Source organism: Echiichthys vipera (assembly GCF_963691815.1).
Source record: "Echiichthys vipera genome assembly, chromosome: 6".
NCBI lineage: Eukaryota > Metazoa > Chordata > Actinopteri > Perciformes > Trachinidae > Echiichthys > Echiichthys vipera.
Window position 1 is genome coordinate 22,445,859 of NC_139831.1, and position 19,657 is coordinate 22,465,515.

At 40.9% G+C, this 19,657-nt stretch overlaps 1 protein-coding gene across 1 annotated transcript in view; it reads left to right on the forward strand.

The window, feature by feature from the left end:
- The window catches only part of tenm2a (teneurin transmembrane protein 2a), a gene marked incomplete at both ends in the record, with an annotated part of 168,389 nt that overhangs the window by 79,640 nt on the left and 69,092 nt on the right, over positions 1-19,657 (forward strand). Inside the window, 1 exon segment of the mRNA XM_083915704.1 lies at positions 18,122-18,328. Within this exon segment, the coding sequence (XP_083771830.1) occupies positions 18,122-18,328 (207 nt within the window).

The window sequence follows — 19,657 nt, forward strand, 5'->3', positions numbered from 1 at the left end:
GTGGAATGGAGTGTATGTTTGTGTGTGTGCTTGTGTGAGTGCTTGTGTGTCCTCGTCTGGACCCTAACTGATTTTGATTGCATTTCCATCTGATTTTCTCCCAGCGAGAAGGAGAGCGGGTCCCAGACGGAGAAATGGGATCAGAGGGGGAAACTCATCTCCCCTTCCCAGACACAGTCCCTTCCAGAGTGTATGGTCATGCAGACCCCCGTACACACACGCACACGCAAAAACACACACACACACACACACACACACACACACTACCACACACACACACACACACACACACACACACACACACACACACACACACACACACACACACACACACACACACACACACACACACACACTCACACACAGTGAACGGTGTCCTCTATTACTTGGGGTATTAGCATCACTAATGAGGTGTGAGAGAGAGACAGAGATGGAGCAAGTGCAAGAAGAAAAGAAGGTGGATCAGAGAAACGGAGCGAGGGAGGAAGAGGAGTAACTATCAATCTCATTACAGTGTAATCGGTTAAAAAGGTAGGGCCATAGAGGAATTTATTGGAAGAGAAAGGGGTGAGCTGGTAAAAGAGGAAGAAGTTTTGGGGAGAAGAAGACGGGAAGAGCAGCAAGAAGCGATTGAGTGGTCAGGTGTATGTGTGTGTGTGTGTGTGTGTGTGTGTGTGTGTGTGTGTGTGTGTGTGTGTGTGTGTGTGTGTGTGTGTGTGTGTGTGTGTGTGTGTGTGTGTGTGTGTGTGTGTGTGTGTGTGTGTGTGTGTGTGTGTGTGTGTGTGTGTGTGTATTTGTGTGTGATATCCATTTCTATTATCACAAACAAAAATATGTAAGATGCTTCTTATCATGTCTGGTAATCCATAAGGACTTCACGATTCATTGAGATGGATGAGAGGATAACCTGCCCCGCTAACAATGGCTTTAAGTTATGCTTTCACCCTTCCTACTCTTATATACTGTGCGTGTGTGCGTGTGTGTGCGTGTGTGCGTTTGTGCTTGTGTGCGTGCACAGGATCAGACTGCCATTTCAGAGGAGCTGTGCCCACTGGTCACCTGTTCTGATAACTCAACAGCGATGTAATCGTTCCAAGTGCTGCCTACACTAATTCTACATACATTCTTTGTGTGTCTGTGTGTATGTTGTGGTTACCCCAGATAGCATCTTTGTAGATAAACCCATTGTTCTTGCCTCTAACCACCATTATCCCTTCATCGGGGCAAACTGTTTCACAGCTTCAGTACAAAACCCAGCTCCTAATCCATCTCCTCAGTCTTCTGCCTCCATCCATCCACTTTTTTTATTTCATCCTTTATTCATCTGTTTTCCTCCTCTCCATCTGGCACTCCAACTTTTTTTTGTTCTCTCTGCACCTCATTTGTGCAATCACGCTCTTCTTTTTTATTCTTCCCACCCTTCCTCCTCTTCCTGCCCTCTTTCTTTTGTCTGTCATAGCTGGATACAGAGCAGTCATTTGCTGCTATAGTCTGTAGCTAGGAGCCCTCTCGCTGAGATAGATGCTTGCCTATGAAAGACATTTGTTTCCTTTACTGTCACTGTGCAATAATCAGCCACTCTAACCTAATCAACATATTGCCCTTGCAGTAAATACAGCTGAGCAAGTGGGCCTGCGCACATTTGTGTGTGTGTGTGTGTGTGCGTGTGTATGTGTGTGTTTGTGTATAGAGGGGAGTGTGAGGATGTCTTTGTGTGCATGTGTACCTGCAGTTGTGTGTCTATGCATTTATTTTCTTTTTGGAAGTGCATGCAAATGCATTTCTTCATGCATGTGTGTGCCTTGTGACACAGAGGGATGGTTCTTGGTGAAAAAGCAGTTTGTTAGCGAATTAAAGTTAATTAGCCAACTTTCAGTTCCCAATGCTGTAATTGGGCCCATTCCTCTCTGTTTCCTCCAGCTGGCGTCTCTCATCTACTGCGGAGAAAGGAGGGGAGAGAGACAGAGAGAGAGAGAGAATGTGAAAAGTCTGGGGAGTAGGGAAAGAGAGGAGGGGGGTGGGGTAGGGTGCATAGGGTACATTACATGTCTGTAGGGGTCTGTGGAGTGCTAGCAAACCTACCCCCTGGGGATAAGAACCACTTGCGGTGGGGATTGAGACAGTGAGAAGTATTAACTGAGAGATAATGACGAAAAGGAAGGCTGATGGGAATGTAAATGCAAAAGAACGCGCAAGATGAGAGTGGAGAGGAAGTCGAGAGGGGTGAAGGGGAGGGGGCGGGGGTGGGTGGATAAAGTGACAGAAATTTTGAAGGATGAGAGGGGAGGCGGTGAAATCATAAGCCATTACAAATCGAGGGAGTGGGATACACCGCAGAGCAGCGGTTTAGGGGTGATCATGGGGGGAAAAAAGCTGTGTTCAAAGTGTAGCTAGTCCAGAAGTTTCTTTTCCATTCCTTTTCTTTTCTTCCTCCCTGCACCGGCCTAATAAACCAAGAAAAGCCATGATAGATAACATTTAAATAAAACAACACTGCTGGGTCTGTTTGAGAAAAAACATATAAAAAAAAAATTGATGAGGGGTGGCAGAATGGGAGAGAGGCAAGGGAGTAGTGAAGCAAAGTAGTGATGAAAGAGAGAAACAGGGCCTCTCTTGGTGCTGCAGCGTGATGATCAGTAGAGTCTAATGAAGGTGCAGATGCCCATAGGAGTCCTGCGCTCTCTTGACGACCACTGGGAATGGCAATTAATGCGCAGTGTACTGAAGGAAGATGCATACACACACACTGGCTGGCGCACACACTTAGACAGACAATTTGCATAAAATGTACCAAAGCCCCAATTGTCATTGTCTAAATTCAAACAGTATATGGTGCATTCAGCCATACTAAACTTAACATCAGATTATGTAATGTAAATGGCTACCAGAGAGCAGCCCAATTATTCCATACTAGCACCAGACAGAATAGCACACTGCCGAAGTGATTGCCTCTATTGTGCATGTAACTACCCAGAACTCTCAACAACATAGCACTCATTCTTTCTTTGGGGTTCTCTGCACAAAGGAGCCATTTTCCCTCTGCTGTGGTGCCCTATATTCCATATATCAGCCCTATGTGTGTATCAGTACAACCCACTCCCCTCGTGTTGTCCCTGCGCTCATTATCTTATTGATATTTTTATTCAAGTCGATATACTGATATCAGCAGAGCTATGATATAGAGTTGGAGTGGATATAGAGTTGGAGTGGAGGCTCAGGTGGATGGGTCTCTGCACTGCGGATTAGCGGCGTTGCGTGTGTATACTGGGGAACAACTAGTTTTAGAGCAACTCACTGAGGGACTGCACAGTTATGTAAAGATGAAAGGATAAACTGCTGAGACAGGAGAGTGGAGAGAAATGGACAGAGTAAGAGATAAGGAGTGTGTGCATGAGTGTATCTTTACACAGGCATCTGCGCGTGAATGAGTTTGCGAGTGTGTGTGCTTAGCAAATGTAACAAGCCAAATACGGCTGATCCACCCTCTTCTGAGATAAAAGCGTGTGCTTCTATACCACTGAGACTGTGGCCTAATGGCACTCCAATACCAAAGCTTACACATGAGGTAGGAGAAGGCGATGGTGGGGGGCTGGGGGATGGGGGGCCGGAAGACATCAACACCGTCCCCCGCATTTACGCTGGCGTCCCCCGCATTTACGGGCAAAAATATTCCCTTATTTTCAGTTCGTCCTCTTCTTTATCCATTGAAATTACCTTGACCTTTGCATATGTCAACTGAAATGGTTCTTTCCTTCTCCTCATCTTTCATTCTGCTCCATGCTGCACCTACTTGCTGCCCATTGAAAAACATTTTTTTGTCCACACAAAAGACTAGAATATATTTTCTTCTCCAGTGCAAGCCGATGCCACCCTTCATCTGCATCAAATGTTTATAGAAACATTAAAGTTATAAGCCAAGGTTCTGTATTCAGCACTGCGTTTTGAACTCAGAGTTCAAGCTTTCAGCTGTATGATTCCTCAGCTGTACAAGGACATTTATTCTAGTTATTTACTTCTACTAAGGCTGTGCCAGTTTATTACAAAGGATGGACTAATAAGCCATCTGTGAAACACTTCTCCAAAAAACACTGATAGTTTAGTCAGACAGCAGAGGTGCTATCAGTTGTAGTTAAGGAGGAGGGGTCTTAGTTACCTCTAGGTTAATGATCCTCATTAATATGCGCTAATATACCCCAGGTCATGCAGTAATTAAAAATCTCATTCAACGCTTTTCGCTTATACTGACTGACTTGGCTTCGTCCTACAAAGATTAGCATTTATTATTTGTCTCCGAGGTCTGTGCTTCATGGTGAGGGGATGAGACTAATAGCCTAATATTGAACATATGACCGGCTGTCTGTCTCCTCCAGTGCATTGTAAAGTCTTTTTACATCTGCTTGGCTGGGCACAACTGTTTATGAGCTGAATGGGTTTGCAGGTTGTGCCTTGGAGAGTTGCATCACCTTTGCAAGAGAGTGTTTGTGCAAAACGGCACACAAACAAGCGCTCGGAAATACACACTCAGGCATACACCTAGATAGAACTCTATGTGAAGTCCATCATCATGGGGACTTCCATATTCCTCGGAGTCTGCTGATGTCAGCTGATGCAAGCTGTGCTAATTGTTAGACTGTATGACGATTGCATGTTCTTGCATGGATGGATGGATGGATAGATAGATAGTCTTATACAAGTAGGTTCTTTGTGTATATTTTTTGCCAACACATAAGCTACATCCAGACCGCCCTCACCAAAATAAAACAGCTTATAACGACCCATATTTACGTTTATGGTTAGGCAGTGACTTTCACCCAGAACTGGTGTTCATGTCCCATGTAAAATCAAGTCAACTTTGGCTTTTTTTTCAGGTTCACCAACTTTCTAGCAGACGTAAGTCAGTGACGTAGTTATGTGCATGACGTAGTTGCGTCCGTGATTCATTTTAAGCCAATCATAAGCTTTACTTCCCCTTAACCAAGTATTATTGCTGCCTTACCCTAACCATGAAGTTTTCTGCCATTCCGTTCCACAATGTTAACCATGTGTAAAAAGGTCACATGCTACTGTCACATGTTTAAAACATTAAACAGAACTGTCTATGTGTCGTTTTGAGAATTATCGGCAATCAACCTCTTCCGATCTTTAGATATGAGGATGTATAGAAACACTAACAGAAGTGGGCTTCAGTTTTGAGTGTCAACCTATCCCTGTGACACACACACATTTACACACATCCATCCACTCAGCCATCCATGACCAAAGCAGTAGCTACTTCAAAGAGCCTAGACAAGCATGGTAATCTCCAATCGCAATTCTCCACTCTCCTCTCTACACACTCACAAACACAAACGCACCTCACGGGGAGGGAGGCTGGGAGATAGTTGGCCAGATTTATGTTAAATCCATGAAAGTGCGCTGGGGAAGTTTGGGCTGCACTTTTCATTTTGTTTGAGCTTGCAATCTGCAAGTAATTAACATCTGATTTACTGAAGCAGCAGCTAATAATGCAATCAGTGTTTGGGATAGCCTTCTAAGCATGATGAAGAGCTCAGAAGGTTCAACAGCAGGATTTATCTGAGATCCAAAAAAATAGAAATTTGTAATATCTAAAATGTCAATTCCATTAACTAAGGCCACAATTAAACTCTAACTGGGAAAATAAATCTGGCATCTATTATGATAAAATTATAATAATAACCTGTTTATAGAAAGGATCGTAAAAGTAAAGCAGTTGAAATAAATGAACCAGCTTCTGAGGACAAATTTGTTTTCAAAATTTGCACAAAAGAAAGATTGCCTTTAAAAAACGCAAGCCCCTATAATGATCATCTGTAATGATCAAGCTCTGCTCTATATGCCTTAACCTTTGATCACAACTGATCAACACACAAGCGGCATTTTTGCGGAGGTAGCTCAGTGACTCAGCTAGGATTTTGGGCCTGTGTGTGTGTAACGTGAAAAATATAATAACAGAGTGAAAAAAATGAATTCCCCCTTGCAGGATTAATAAAGGAATTCTTCTTCTTCTTCTTCTTCTTCTTCTTCTTCTTCTTCTTCTTCTTCTTCTTCTTCTTCTTCTTCTTCTTCTTCTTCTTCCAAGACTAAGATGAAGTACCTATTGATATTTATTTTTATTTCATAAACTATCTAATCTATGCAGTTGAAATTAATTATCTATCCACATACATGTAACAATTTCTAACGCAACAAATGACCAATGATGAAAAAAAATCCATTCCAGATGAAAAAAAAAAGGTCGGAGAGTAGAATATCACATCATTTAAATCCCATGGCTTTGTTTTTGTAGTTCTGATTGCTTTTTAAATTGAAATATTCAATTATAAATAGTTTATGGTGAATTCAAACTTAATTAAAAATGTGAAACTTTTTATTATTAATTGTAAATTACCTTCACAGCCCACACTATGGGAATCACTGTACACAAAACAACCAGCCAAGTTTGTAAGGTTGGGGTAGAGATACATGTTCAAAAGAAAACACCCACATTTATGGTATGGAAGGTAAAACTCACCTACTTTCACAAATTATAAAGGACTTCGATAATGAACAGGTTTTTGGATATGCGCAAACATCACAATGCCGGCCTTTTAAAGAAAGGTAGTTGAAGGTCATGGTCAAACAAGTCTGCCACCAAATGAAACTTTGAAAAAAAATCATATTTTGCATTGCTTCAAAAATGGCATATTAGTGGAATATTCCGTTTTATTGTAAACAGCTTAGTGTGATTTTTGTTTTGTTTTTTCAGAAGGCAAAAGTGCAAATTCTGAATATCTTTTCTCTCCTTATCCACAACCAGTTTTAAGAGAGAGAATTATCCCTGTTACAATGGCCCCTCACGCGTTGGAAGAACCTTTGTAAAATCCAGTAGAATCACTGGTTTGTTATTTGTGCAAGCCTCCTTCAAATGCATGTGCACAAAAGCAAGAGGCACACAAGTTGTGACAGCAAGACTGCAGCTTCATGCTGCTGTGTCTCTTTGATGAAGAACACACACATTTCTAAGGCACACTGTGTGTCCGAAGAGAGGCTCAGTAAATTTGGCCCAGAAGGCTGAGACTCCAGTCTGTTCACCTTGAGAGAGAGCAAGAGCAATAGTAAACTAGTTAGAGGGAGAACAATGTGGCCGTGTACTGAGTTTTTTCAGCTCTCCTCTTTTTTTCTGCTGTTGCTATGAATAGAGTCTGCAGAACATCAAAGAGAGGAGAGGTTTCTCTCAGCAACAGGCCGCAGTACAGTCATTATCCACTGGCTCTAAATACACCATGGGTGTGTGCATGCGTGTTTGCTAATTGTCAAAGGAGACACTGCTGACTCAGTCTCACAAGTTAACTGTCTCTCACGCACACACACATACACACACACGCACACACACACACACACACACACACACACACACACACACACACACACACACACACACACACACACACTTCACATATTGTACATCAGACAAAAAAAGACTTAATTGAAATCAAGTTTATTCATGAGATTACAATTCAACATGCTATCTCTGACTACACAAGGTTGCAAACTGGCAGATCCGTGCGCCAAACAAATCCGGATCACTTACCATCCCCCTTTCTTTTCTCCCGGGGCTCTTCCTCTCTCTTTTCTCTCTTTCAAATCTTTTTTCTTTTCTTTATTTTTTTTCTCTTTGTTTTCTGTTGGTTGTGTGCTTTTTATGGAACTAGATTGTCATAGCAACCGTAGCAATTACCGGTTGGTTCAGGGGAGCACTGCTATGTTGAATAGGTATCTGTATACAGGCACCTGTGCATGTGCCAAAGTGTTTGCTTCCACAGTGTGTATTTCTGTGCGCTCTTGTGTGGCTGCACATGTTCTTTCTTGTATGCATTGGATTCTTGATGACTGCTGTTCATTGAGATGTTGGGCAATTTTGTGTAATGTAGTTTTGTTTTTCTGCGAGTCTCGTCTTCCAAAATGTCATGAAATGAGTCCTGTCTTAAAATGCAAATACAGTTTGTCTTCCTTGCAAGTGAAAACAAATTCACCATAGAATGCTTGTTCACCTGGCACCAGACAGTAGCTGGAGCTATCCGAGCAGAAATTTAGGGGTGTTATTAATAGGTGTAAGCATTTAGTTTAAGCTTCAGTGACTCACATTTAAGTGCTAATTAATAAAGATGTTTTCAACTGTGAAGGTTTTTTTATATTTCTAACTCCTGAAGCTCATTTCTTTCCAGATCCTTACATTTTTACATATTTTCCAGAACAGTTGGTTCGTCTTACTCTTTTAGTAAACTTTGAAATTTAAAGCTAAACTAAACTTTTTAAAACATAATGTAAAAAGTCAGATTTCCATGTCTCTTTTATAATAAAGCAAGTTGAGGTGTTGATGTGAAAGTATCAAAACTCCCAATCCACAGTGAAAATCACACAGCCTGTAATCAGAAACTGTGTCTTTAAACGAGCCGTCAGGACTTCTGTTCCGTCGTGATTAGGTCTGTAGGATTTCATCAATTCTGCGATATAAATTGATATTTTAACGCCGTTAAACCAGTAGAAATGCAGGTAATTATTAATGTCAGCTAAAGGCAAGTTTATGTTATAGGTTTATTGTTGACCATATAACGTTAATGTTACTGCATTATTAGCTTTAAACATTACACTGCGTTTGAGAGGCTGGAGGATTTTTTATTTATTTAACAGGAAGAGCTCAATGACATCACACATCTCTTTTTTCAGAGTACCCTGAGACAGACAGCAGCACAAGTGACAACGTTTCTGACAAACATAATGAGCAGCCAATATAAAATACATGACTATATTACAATTAACATATATCAAATAAGTAAAAAAGCAAATATACATCAAAATCAATCATGAATATATAATGCACAGTATCTACAGCCAGATGTGTCTGCTTTCAAGTTATTATCAAATGTCTTAAAATCCTCCAATGAGAGCAGGACCTGGAGTTTCAGGTGTGTCTGTAATTGGTTCAGGGAATGGGAGCAGCGAACTTTCTTTATTTACACTGGATTATAAGATGTCATTAGTTGGAACTTTGTGTAATTATACAATGGGGTCGTGCTTAAAGAGACAGACGCTAAAACAGGGTTTCAGACAGGGTGAATACAGGTATAGGCAGACAACATAATGTGTTTTTTTTAGCACGTTCGAAGCCCAAAATACAAGTATGAACCCCAAAATGAGTATAATATGGGACCTTTAATTACTTGAAATCAACTATAATTCCCTAAAACATGGACTCTAATTTGTGATGAAGGTCCACATCCTCTCCTACCACTCTTCTCACTAATTTATGTCCAGAACATGTTATCTGTTGTCCACAATTTGTTCTCATGTCACTGAATTTTCTGCGAATGATTCAGCGGCATGGCAGATTGGAGGAAAAGCTTCTCCCAGCATTTCGTACTGCAACATCCAAAAGCTTTTATCCAGTCGAGATAACAAACACACAGATACATTATATATCTAAGAGGGTCTTTCTGAAGCTGCAAGCAGGTTTTCTCGGTGTCTTCACTAAGTACCAAGACCCAGTGCTATCTCTAGTCATCAGAGAGCTTGTCCATATTTTGCTCTCAACTCTTCTCTCGGATGAGAAAATATGGAAGGGGCCTCACTGGTATCATAAAATCAGCTTCCAACTATGTAAAACACTGGAATTTAATGTGACAAATTGCATTTGTCTGGCCCTTAAATGTATTAAAAGATTGTTCGGCATTGTGCAGTTGCTGTCACCGTATTTTTTAATTTGAATAACAAATATGGAAATAATTGGGTGCCATTTTTTTAAAGCTTCAGCATCTATTCTGTGGCAAGACATGACTTCATTTTGTATGGTTCTTGTTACTCCATTATTATAGTATTATTTTCGAACTGATTTATATTTTATTGTTTTCTTCGCACAGTGCAAAATTATTATTTTTTTCCTCCCGCCATCAAATTGATTCACAATAGGGCATCAGAACACAGAAGCAGTGGTGGTAAAACGACATGTGTATTCTTAAAAATTCTGAACATTACTCACACACATACATAGACGGATATTTCCTCTTTCTACTCTGTCCAGTCGTAACAGCGCATGTTCAAAGGTAATGGAAGGTGAAGAGGATGGGTGTCTATCTCTCTGCACCCGGGGTTAAGGGTCTGTTCGTGTTTGTGTATACTTGTGCATGCAGTTATGAGCGAGTGCCTCCGTGCGTGCGTGTGTATGCATTTGTGTGGGAGGTGGAGGCTATTCATTTTGATTGTTTTCAATGAGGGTCCAATGTGTAGAATCCATAAGAATACCATCAATCCACAGCGGCAGCAACAACATGGATGTAATTTATATGGTAATGTAGCCTCCATGGTTGCCCCAAGTTACACAGTGGACATCTCTGACAATGGACAGCACGGGTGTGCTGCAGCATCCTAATGCTACGTATAGCCACATACACACACACACACACACATACACTTGTACTTCCCAGCTACAGGGAGCCATGTTTCAATTAGCGGATGCAGATAGGTGCTGGGCTGTCTTTGTGCGTTGGGGTCAAAAAGTTGAGTGTATTGCTCTGTGTAAGCTTGTGTCTGTCCTCATCTCTTCTCTTCTCAAAATAAAAAAAAAACTAGCCACTTGAGTGAGCAGAGGCGTGAGGAATGGCCCTGTGAACCTCATGTTTGAATTACTCAGAGATGATCTCAATTCATGCAGCAGTATCTTTCAACGCAGCGCCCTGTAGTGTATTATCTCACACTATAAGCGACTTGTCATCTACAATACATTCTAAAGAGCTTTAAGGTTTTTTGCAACAATGAAGTCTTTGCGAATGTTCTAGGTGACATGCATTCAGATAGGACCAGCAATCAATTCATCATCTCCCTCCTGCCATAGCTGACACAGTCCTGTTGATATTACCATTCATTGGGTCTCCTTTATTCATATGCACACCACATCATATGAGGGTCCAAGGATATTATTAAGCAGCAATTAATCAGAAGTTATTACTAGTGAATGGCCTTGCAGTCATAGATATTCAGCCATATTCAGCAGAGGTGGGGTGGTGTAATGTGCGAACAAGGCGAAGGTCTTTTGAGATGTTCTGCCTTCATCTTTTCATCATGTATTTATTTTTCCTTTTCAAGAATTCAAAGAGGTTTATAACAAGTTCGCTAAGTCAATAATCTGAGGGCTATTATTATATCGATTTAAAGAAACGCGTGGGGGAATTTCTTGGTGAAAATCAGTTTTTCGAAAAATGTAATTGGTCAACCCGTGTCAAAACAGATAGTAGTTTTTATTTATGATTTTGATTATGCATAGCAAGCCTCATAGCTTGTTCAATTTCCATTTGAAGAGACTCCATTAGACTCCATATCACAAGCATCATGGTCCCAGGAGTGATGCATCACATCGGCATTTTGGCTTCTAAAAAAGGCAACAAATTGCAACCTTGGCTTGTTACACTTCCCATATCTCAGATTCTGTTTATGTTTAAGGCTTTGATAACTGTAACAACATCAATCAAATAAGGTATTTTTTGCAGGAAATTTTGAAACATCTGTATGTAATTTGGGGGACTCCTTAACCACTCATTTTACATTTTTCTTCTACTTTTTAAGTGGCAGTAATAATACAATCTGCTTGTGCATTTCAAATTGCATGGCTGTAGGAGTTATGTGCCTGAAGATATTGAACTCTAAAAAACTAAAGGATTCTGCGAAAATATTTTTGGTCTCAAATGGTATATGCATTAGATTTGAACAAAATCTAAAATGTAAACAAAAACCTCTGTCTGATTTTACATGGAATGACCAAACAATGACCCTCTGTAATGCTCATTTTGGCCAAACATTTGGTTATGAACATACAAATGAAGTTGGTAGTGCAAACACTTAAAGTTTTAAGTTTGGTGAAAATCATTTCTAAGAGATCTGCGACAGTGAAAAGATGTAAAAGTGCTTCAAATGATGAGCCCTAATAGTGCTAATCCTGGAAGGAATATAAAAACTGAAATCGAGAAATGCTGTAATCCAGAACAAAACAATGTGACGCTGTGAGTTTGGTTGGCACCTTCTACCCAGCCAGAATACATCATCACACTCAGCTGCAGGATGTTTGTGCATTTCTGTTGAGGAACTGCCTTTTTTGGGAAGAGGGGCCCCCATAGATGTGGCGTGATGGAGTGATGCAGGCGTGATGAAAGAGAGGAGCGGAGCGTGAGCAGAGGAGAGCTTTAGGCCAGAGAAGAACCCAGACACATCAAAGAAAGAGCCAGTGATACAATCATCTCTTTAGGCTGTGAAAGCCTAACTTTACTAATTAAAACATGTCTGTTGAATCATCCTCTCATCTCTCCCTTCCCTCTTTACTCATTTTATCTCTTGTTTTATGCAGTGGCCCTGACTACGAAGAAAAAGAAATTAAAGGGAGTTTTTTTTGGACAACGCATTCAAGGTATCAAGCGGATGAAGTCAGATCATTCCTGGATATCCTGTGACATCCATTTGTTGCTCACATATACAGACGAATACAGGTGTGCATGCATCTGAGCACAGTCGAGCTAAATGTTAACATTAAGAAGGAATGAATAAGGGTAAAAGGAGGCGAGGATTTGACAAAAAAGGGAGGGAGGGAGGAACAGGATGAGAGATGAGATGGAGGAGACAGACTGCACTGTATAGATAAATAGAGAAAAGGGCCCATTGTGTCAGCAGCTGTCATCACTAAATAGCCCTCAGATCACTGTCTGACACTATCGCATATACACACACACACTAATATAAGTGCATACTTCCACACACACACACACATACACACACACACACACACACACACACACACACACACACACACACACACACACTGACTGACAGCTCCCCCTCAGTCCAACATCTGTGCTGACAGCAGCCATGGTAATGAGTCTCTGCATGTGCCAGCATGGGTGTGTCGTTGCTTTTTCCTCCCTCTTCCCTGCGCACCGCTCATTCAATCATTTCACATCTCCCTTATCTTGTTGTTCACCCAAACTCTCTCTCTCTTTCTCTCTCTCTCTCTCTCTCTTCTCCGTTATTTTTCGTCATCTTAATATAAGTGCGTGCTGATTGACTTGAGCAGGACACGCCACATGAGTAGCAACTGAATGAGAACAACATCGAGTGTAAAGTTGCGTGGTAGATCGATGTTTGTGCATGTGGGTTTTTGGGGGGGTTTTGCCATCCAGGTGCACTGTATTTCACGTTGAGGTGTGGAGGAAGAGAGGGATGCAAGAAGGGAGAGATGAAGAGATGATGAATGGCTCTCGTTAGAGGGGTAATTTGTCTCTCCTTGTCTGACTGGGCTCCAGCTGTCGCTCCATCCCTCGCTCTACTCCACTCTCCTCGGCCTACCACTCCTCACCTCAGCCAGATGGGTGGACGGATGTACAGAGCTAGGGAGGGACAGAAATAGAGACAAGGACGGAGGAAGGGAGAAGAAGAGGAGAATTACATCTGATATATAATGCCGTTGCACAGTACACTTTGTGATTCAAGAGACAGACACATTCTTTCCACCAGTCCTTGAAATCCTTGAAAGCGTGTGAATGGGAGGGGGAAAAAGTTTTTAGTCTTTAAAGTTTTTTAAAGTAGACATAAATAGAAATGGGTCATTAAAGGTGCTTGAATTTATATGTTTTGTACAAGAAATTGAAGTTATTTTGATATTTTCTTTAATGTTAGATAATACTAGTAGTTCGAATTATAAAAATTTTCACTATTGTAACAGTAATTAATAGAGCTACAATTATAAGTGATCTCATTGATTAGTTGATCACCAGAAAACTAATAATAGTTATAATAGATTAATCATTAGAGTAATGTTTCATGATGAAAATGCTTTTACTCCTTCAAATATAAAGATTTCCTGCATTTCTGTTTTATATCATAACACACTAAATATCTTTAAGTCTTGGACTGAAAAAAAGACATCACTTTGGACTTTGAGAAGCTGGGATTTTTCACTATTTTATGACATTTTATAGACCAAACGATTAACCAGGAAAATAATTGGCAGATGAATCGACACTGTAAAGGATCAATTGTCGCAGCCCTGGTAATTAACTTTGATCTGTGTCTCAGACTATGCTATGTTGGACCCTCGGATTAGAGTGAATTTGGGCCTTGAAAAGTCATTGAATTTGGTGTTTAAGAAGGTGTGGGAACCCTGCATACAGCAACAGGCAAAGCTGATCCTTTTGCATGACTCACACAAGCAAGTCGAAGCCCGGTGCTCACACAACAAACTAATGATGTGATGATCATGTTTCTTTTTACATATTCATGAAATCATCAAGAGACTCCACTAATGCATTTCATACAGTGCCACAGTCTGTAACCCCCCTATGATACGCAGTAATCAACACGTTGCGAGACAAGCGTAGATTTGGATAGTGAAAGACGGGCACAGAGAGATGAATTGAGAGATGTATACAGATGGGGAGGCGGCTGAATGATGGCACACGCACAAAATCGTCAAGAGGAACCATGTGAGCTCATTGCTAAAGTCTTTGTTCTAATAACACAAAGCAATTTCCACTGACCTTTCTAGAAATGTAGCGGGCAGAAATGACTGAGTTAAGGATGCCCCACAGCATAATTGCTAAGGAGATTAAAGTTCCCTTAATTGCTTTTGGCCAAGTAGTGCAATTTTTCCTTTTTTGTAATTAAAGTGATTTAGAATATTAATAACCACACTGCCATACATGTAACCTAGTTGTGTACAATATAAAAAGGTGCAATAAAACAATCTTAAAGGTGTGCAGCTACACACACACACACACACACACACACACACACTCACAGAGGGAACATTTTCATTGCCTGTTGTCACCAATAGCCTCATTATAGGTCTGGTGAAATATGCAAATAGCTCTACACACCATCAACTGGAGTGAGTGATTGATTCATTTAGATCAATCGCTTGTTTTTTTTCCAGTTTGTCCATGGCTTATTCTTTCTTTACCTCTTCATTACTTTTCTTCCTGTCCTCCATCTTCCTCTGCTCAGTCCCAACTTATCTTCTTGCCTCCTCCCCTCCTAATTACCCTCCTCTATTGCTTTCTTCCCCATTTTTTTATTGCCAATAAGTATTGTCAGCTCATAGCTTCTGAACTGTCCTGTTTTCCTTCATCCTCTGCTCCCTCCATTCATTTCTCTCTCTTTCGCTCTCCATTCCCCTGGCTACCGCGTGACCTCCTTGTCTCTCCCCCTTCTCCATCCGTCCTTCGCCGTCCCCCTACGCCTCTCTGCTTTTCCCTCCCGTCGGCCACACTGTTTACTTTGCCATTGTTTATCCATTTTTCTCTGTTTGCACTGATGAGATTGACTGGACACACAGGCACACACACACACACACACACATACCTAAACAGGAGACAAGGCTGCATCTCTCTGGGGTGTAGTTAACGTGGGGCTGTGGATCGATCCTAGCTCTGGTTTCCATGACGCAAAGCTCTAAGCTGGAGCAGTTTGGACAGCAGGACAGAGACATCACTCTGCCTCCATTTCTATCAAATACATCTCGATAAAGCCACGATGGCACCTGGACTCAAACATGTATTTTATATGATTAATGCACTTCATTTTGAGGCAGATGGGCAAGCTAGCCGACAACTATGTCTATCCTTGTCTTAAATGATGTCTGTATTAATCACCTCACCCCCCATCACATCCCCCACCCCCTCACCCAGGGACATTTTCCTGACGCAAGCAATATTGCACCGTCGCCTAAAAATAATCTATCATGGCCTTTACACATTTTGATTTTTATCAATACTCCTTGTGTGATGGGAAGGTGAATGCTTTGAAATTACAATCACACCACATCTGTATTCTGAAGAAGTGCCAGTAAGAAAAGGCGAAGATGAAAAGAGAAATAGTTGGATGATGAATGCTCAGGTATCTCGTCATTTTCTTCAAGGTCTCACTGGCAGCTTTTCTGAGAAAGAATTCAGTTTTTCTTCAGTCGAAAAAGAATAAGAGAAGTGCGATGAAAGAAGAAGTGACTTACTGAAAGGCCGTTGGAACTTCTCCTGGTGAAGTCTTAAGTGGCCAATGAAGTCTGTAAAACTAGGGACTCGCTCGCCCCCTTACATTTTGGAACTTTGGAAGTCCAAGGCATCAATAAAAAAAAGGAAAGAAAAAAAACATTTATTTGTAAAGCTGTTCATTGCAGGTGCCTGGCGCTGTCATTTTGAATGTGCAATCAGGAGAAAATAAGGGATTATCAGTGTGTCAAAGCGTCTTTAGTCTACTATCTAATTAGTAGTTGTAATAACCCGAGTCCTTCGGTGGATTGGCTGGACTCAGTGGCCTCATTCTTACCATATTGTTGATTGATTGAGCTGCAAATATGACAGACATAATTATTCTATATTTTCAGCCGTCTCTAAATAGAATTTATTAGATTTGTCTTTGTCCTTGATTCCAAACCTTTGGAGAGTAGAGTGAATTCTCTCCATCCCTCTTTTCTCTCTCTGGTGTATGGGACAGCCTGATTGTGTCCACGCGTCCCATGGCTCCCACTATTTAAAGACTTGGCTGTTAACTTTTCTTTTGTCTCCCCCATGTAGAGGACAATCATACAATGGATTTAGGCCCACACGAAAATCTCATCCAACCATTTGTTTTAAAGCAATACTATATTAAATGTGAAAGAAGAAATTCACCCTCTTTTAATTTGTAAGTAATTTACTGCTCACTCAAGAGTAATTGTTGGCTACAGCACGGCTTAGCACGGCCAGCCACATTGTCGCTAAGTTGCCATTAAAGTGTGTTGCTCAAGCGCTCATTTCGTTTCACATTTTTTCCGACCCATAGCGCCCCCGTGTGCACCACAATACGCTATGATTAAACCATATGATTGGATGACGCTTCGCCACGTCTTTGGAGTGTTGAAAAAAAAGTTGATGGCAGCTCCATGTTGATTTGTAGCGTTTTATGCCTGTCAAACAGCGGCAAGAGTCAGGCGTCAGTTTGTAGCTTCATGTTACAGGCTTCTATTTAAAATGACTTGTAGCCTGTTGCTTTAGATTTCAGTCTTATCATATAATTGTCACTTGTGACTACAGTTGCCATTGGTTATACAGGCAGTAAAATAGATGCAAGGCAATATGAAAATAATCTGTGTCTGGCAGTTGTATGGGTGAAATTAAAAATGAAATAATATGAATGTCTAAACCTAAATCAATTAGGTTAAAGATGTTTGCAAGGAAAATAAGCTGAGCTAAATAAAGCTGAGCTAAAATGAGCATAACTGTGTTAGCAGGACTGAGCTGAAGGGTTAGCAGTGCATTTAAAGTCGTATTCACTTATTAATGTATTTGGGATATCTGTGAGCTTTTGTGTGAATATTTCACTATGTTGAGTCTCCCCAGCCTCAGCAAGCTTCTGTGTTTGTATCCAATCTGCTTTACATTTCTGTGACAAGGGGCCTGTTCCAAGAAACAAGGTTACTTCTGAGTTGGCTGGATAATTTTGTTGAGTATAACCTGCAGCAGGTCTTTTTTATATATACCTCCATGTTCAAGATTCTTAAGGGTTGATTAACCCAAATTACAACATCTTCTCATTTACATCCCACCATGCAGTTTTGGTTTGGTATCAGTCTGAGATGTAGGCACTGCACCAAATGAATGTTTTTAGTCACAGCACAAAAAGTTGCATTTAAAAATATTCCTCAGCATTTGTTTCCCCCAGAAACAATGTACCAGTTAGTCTGGATAGTTCACAGAATACGCTGTCCACAGTTTTCACAAGTGCTGTTTCTTTGATAGAAAATGCAATGAAAACTGTTGACATCAAAGTTCTGTTCATTCCTATTCACCTCCATTGCATTGGGATGGAAACGAAATAAAACCCAAACTATCTGCATGGTAACAGATACCAAAGATAAGAAAAATATAGTTTTAAATGAGAATATATAATTTCAGTGATAATAACCTTGGATTTGCTCAGCAAAAAATGATCCAGATATCTCAGTAAATCTGCCTCAGAACCAGCCCCTGTATCACTGTCAGTCATTGCCATCTGTTTTGTCTAACGCCACCCCTCCCACCTTCTCCCCTCTTTCTCTCCCTCCATCCTCCAGGTCGCCCACTCCCTCCAACCTCTTCCTCTTCCCTGCTCCCTCCGTCCCATCCGTCCTCCTCGTCCGCCCCCCACCAACCCTCCCCCGGCCCGTCTCCACTGATCAGGGAATGCCAGGTGCCCCTGCTGGAGAAAAACTCCACCCACTCTCACCTGGAGCCCCACCTGGATGACTCATACTTGATTCGAGCCCCGTCCTCCTCCACGGGTAAGAGAGCTCACCATTCACCCACCCTTTCCTTTTATCCTTTCATTCATTTTATTTATACATCAACATGTCATCCGTGACCTGGGTCGCTGCATTACCTCATCACACATCAATTTCCTGATCTGATTTAGTCGCTGCTCAGGAAAATGCCAAGCAATGCTTTTGCTTTAATTCAATGTCACATCTTGTTCTATTAGCCATTTTGTTTCTGCTTCTTTGCATTCCTCCTAAGTCAGCACTTTTATTAAGGGCTGGGAATCAAACCAAATGGATTTAAAGGTCTCATATTGTGAAAAGTGATATTTCCATGTCTTTTTGGATTATAAAGCAGGTTGAGGTGCTATATGAATACTGTGAATGTGTCAAAACACTCAATGCACAGAGAAATGCACACAGCCTGTATTCAGAAACTGTCTTTAAATGAGCGGTTAGGACTTCTGTACATTTGTAATGTCACAACTGTACTATATATAGTATAGTATATGCTGCCATTACAGTCATTCCCCGGCTGCAATCACAGTGCAGAGACACAGAGAGCGCAGATGCGGAAGAGACAGAAACACTGACCAATCAGAGGGTGAATACAGGTATATTCAGACAGACGGTATGGGAAAAATGTGTTTTTTGAACATTAAAACATGTTCTAGTAATAAGCCAAAATACAAGTATGAACCTGATTGGGGACTCTTAGATAATTATTGTGTAATTTTGTGAGCGGTCATAAGATTTGCATTTAGAGATTTCAGATAGATAATGATTATAATCATGGTCAGTTATCACGGTTTTATTATAGGGGGAATATATCTGTTGATTGCTCATGGACAGGTACATTTTAAATCTATTCATATATTAAAAACTGTTAAAGATTACCCAGTGTTTGTTGCTGGCTGTGTGAAATACTGAATATTATGCTGAAAATTCCAGCAGCTTTTGAAGAAGCATAATCAAGAGGTCAACTGAAAATACACTGTTCCTACAAACTTAGAAGACTTATTTTGTTGCTCACTCAACAAAAAGCACATTTTGAGCCAACAATTCGTAATCTCTTAATGGATTACATTTGAAATATAACCCTCCCACCTTTGTCAACTATTGCCAAAAAAACAATGATGCAAGTGAAAGCAACCCCTACACTCTGGAGAGCGCAGATTGGTTGCCAGTGAGTAGGTGTGTTTGTACTTATTTTCCATATGACATTAATAACCCACCGGAAAGTGAAAGGTAAGGGGATGATGAATTTTTAGTGCCGGCAGGAGAATCAGCGTAGCAAAGACAAACTAGTTAGTTTCCCTGGCTGTAAGCTTTCTCTTTCATCATTGGACACTCTCT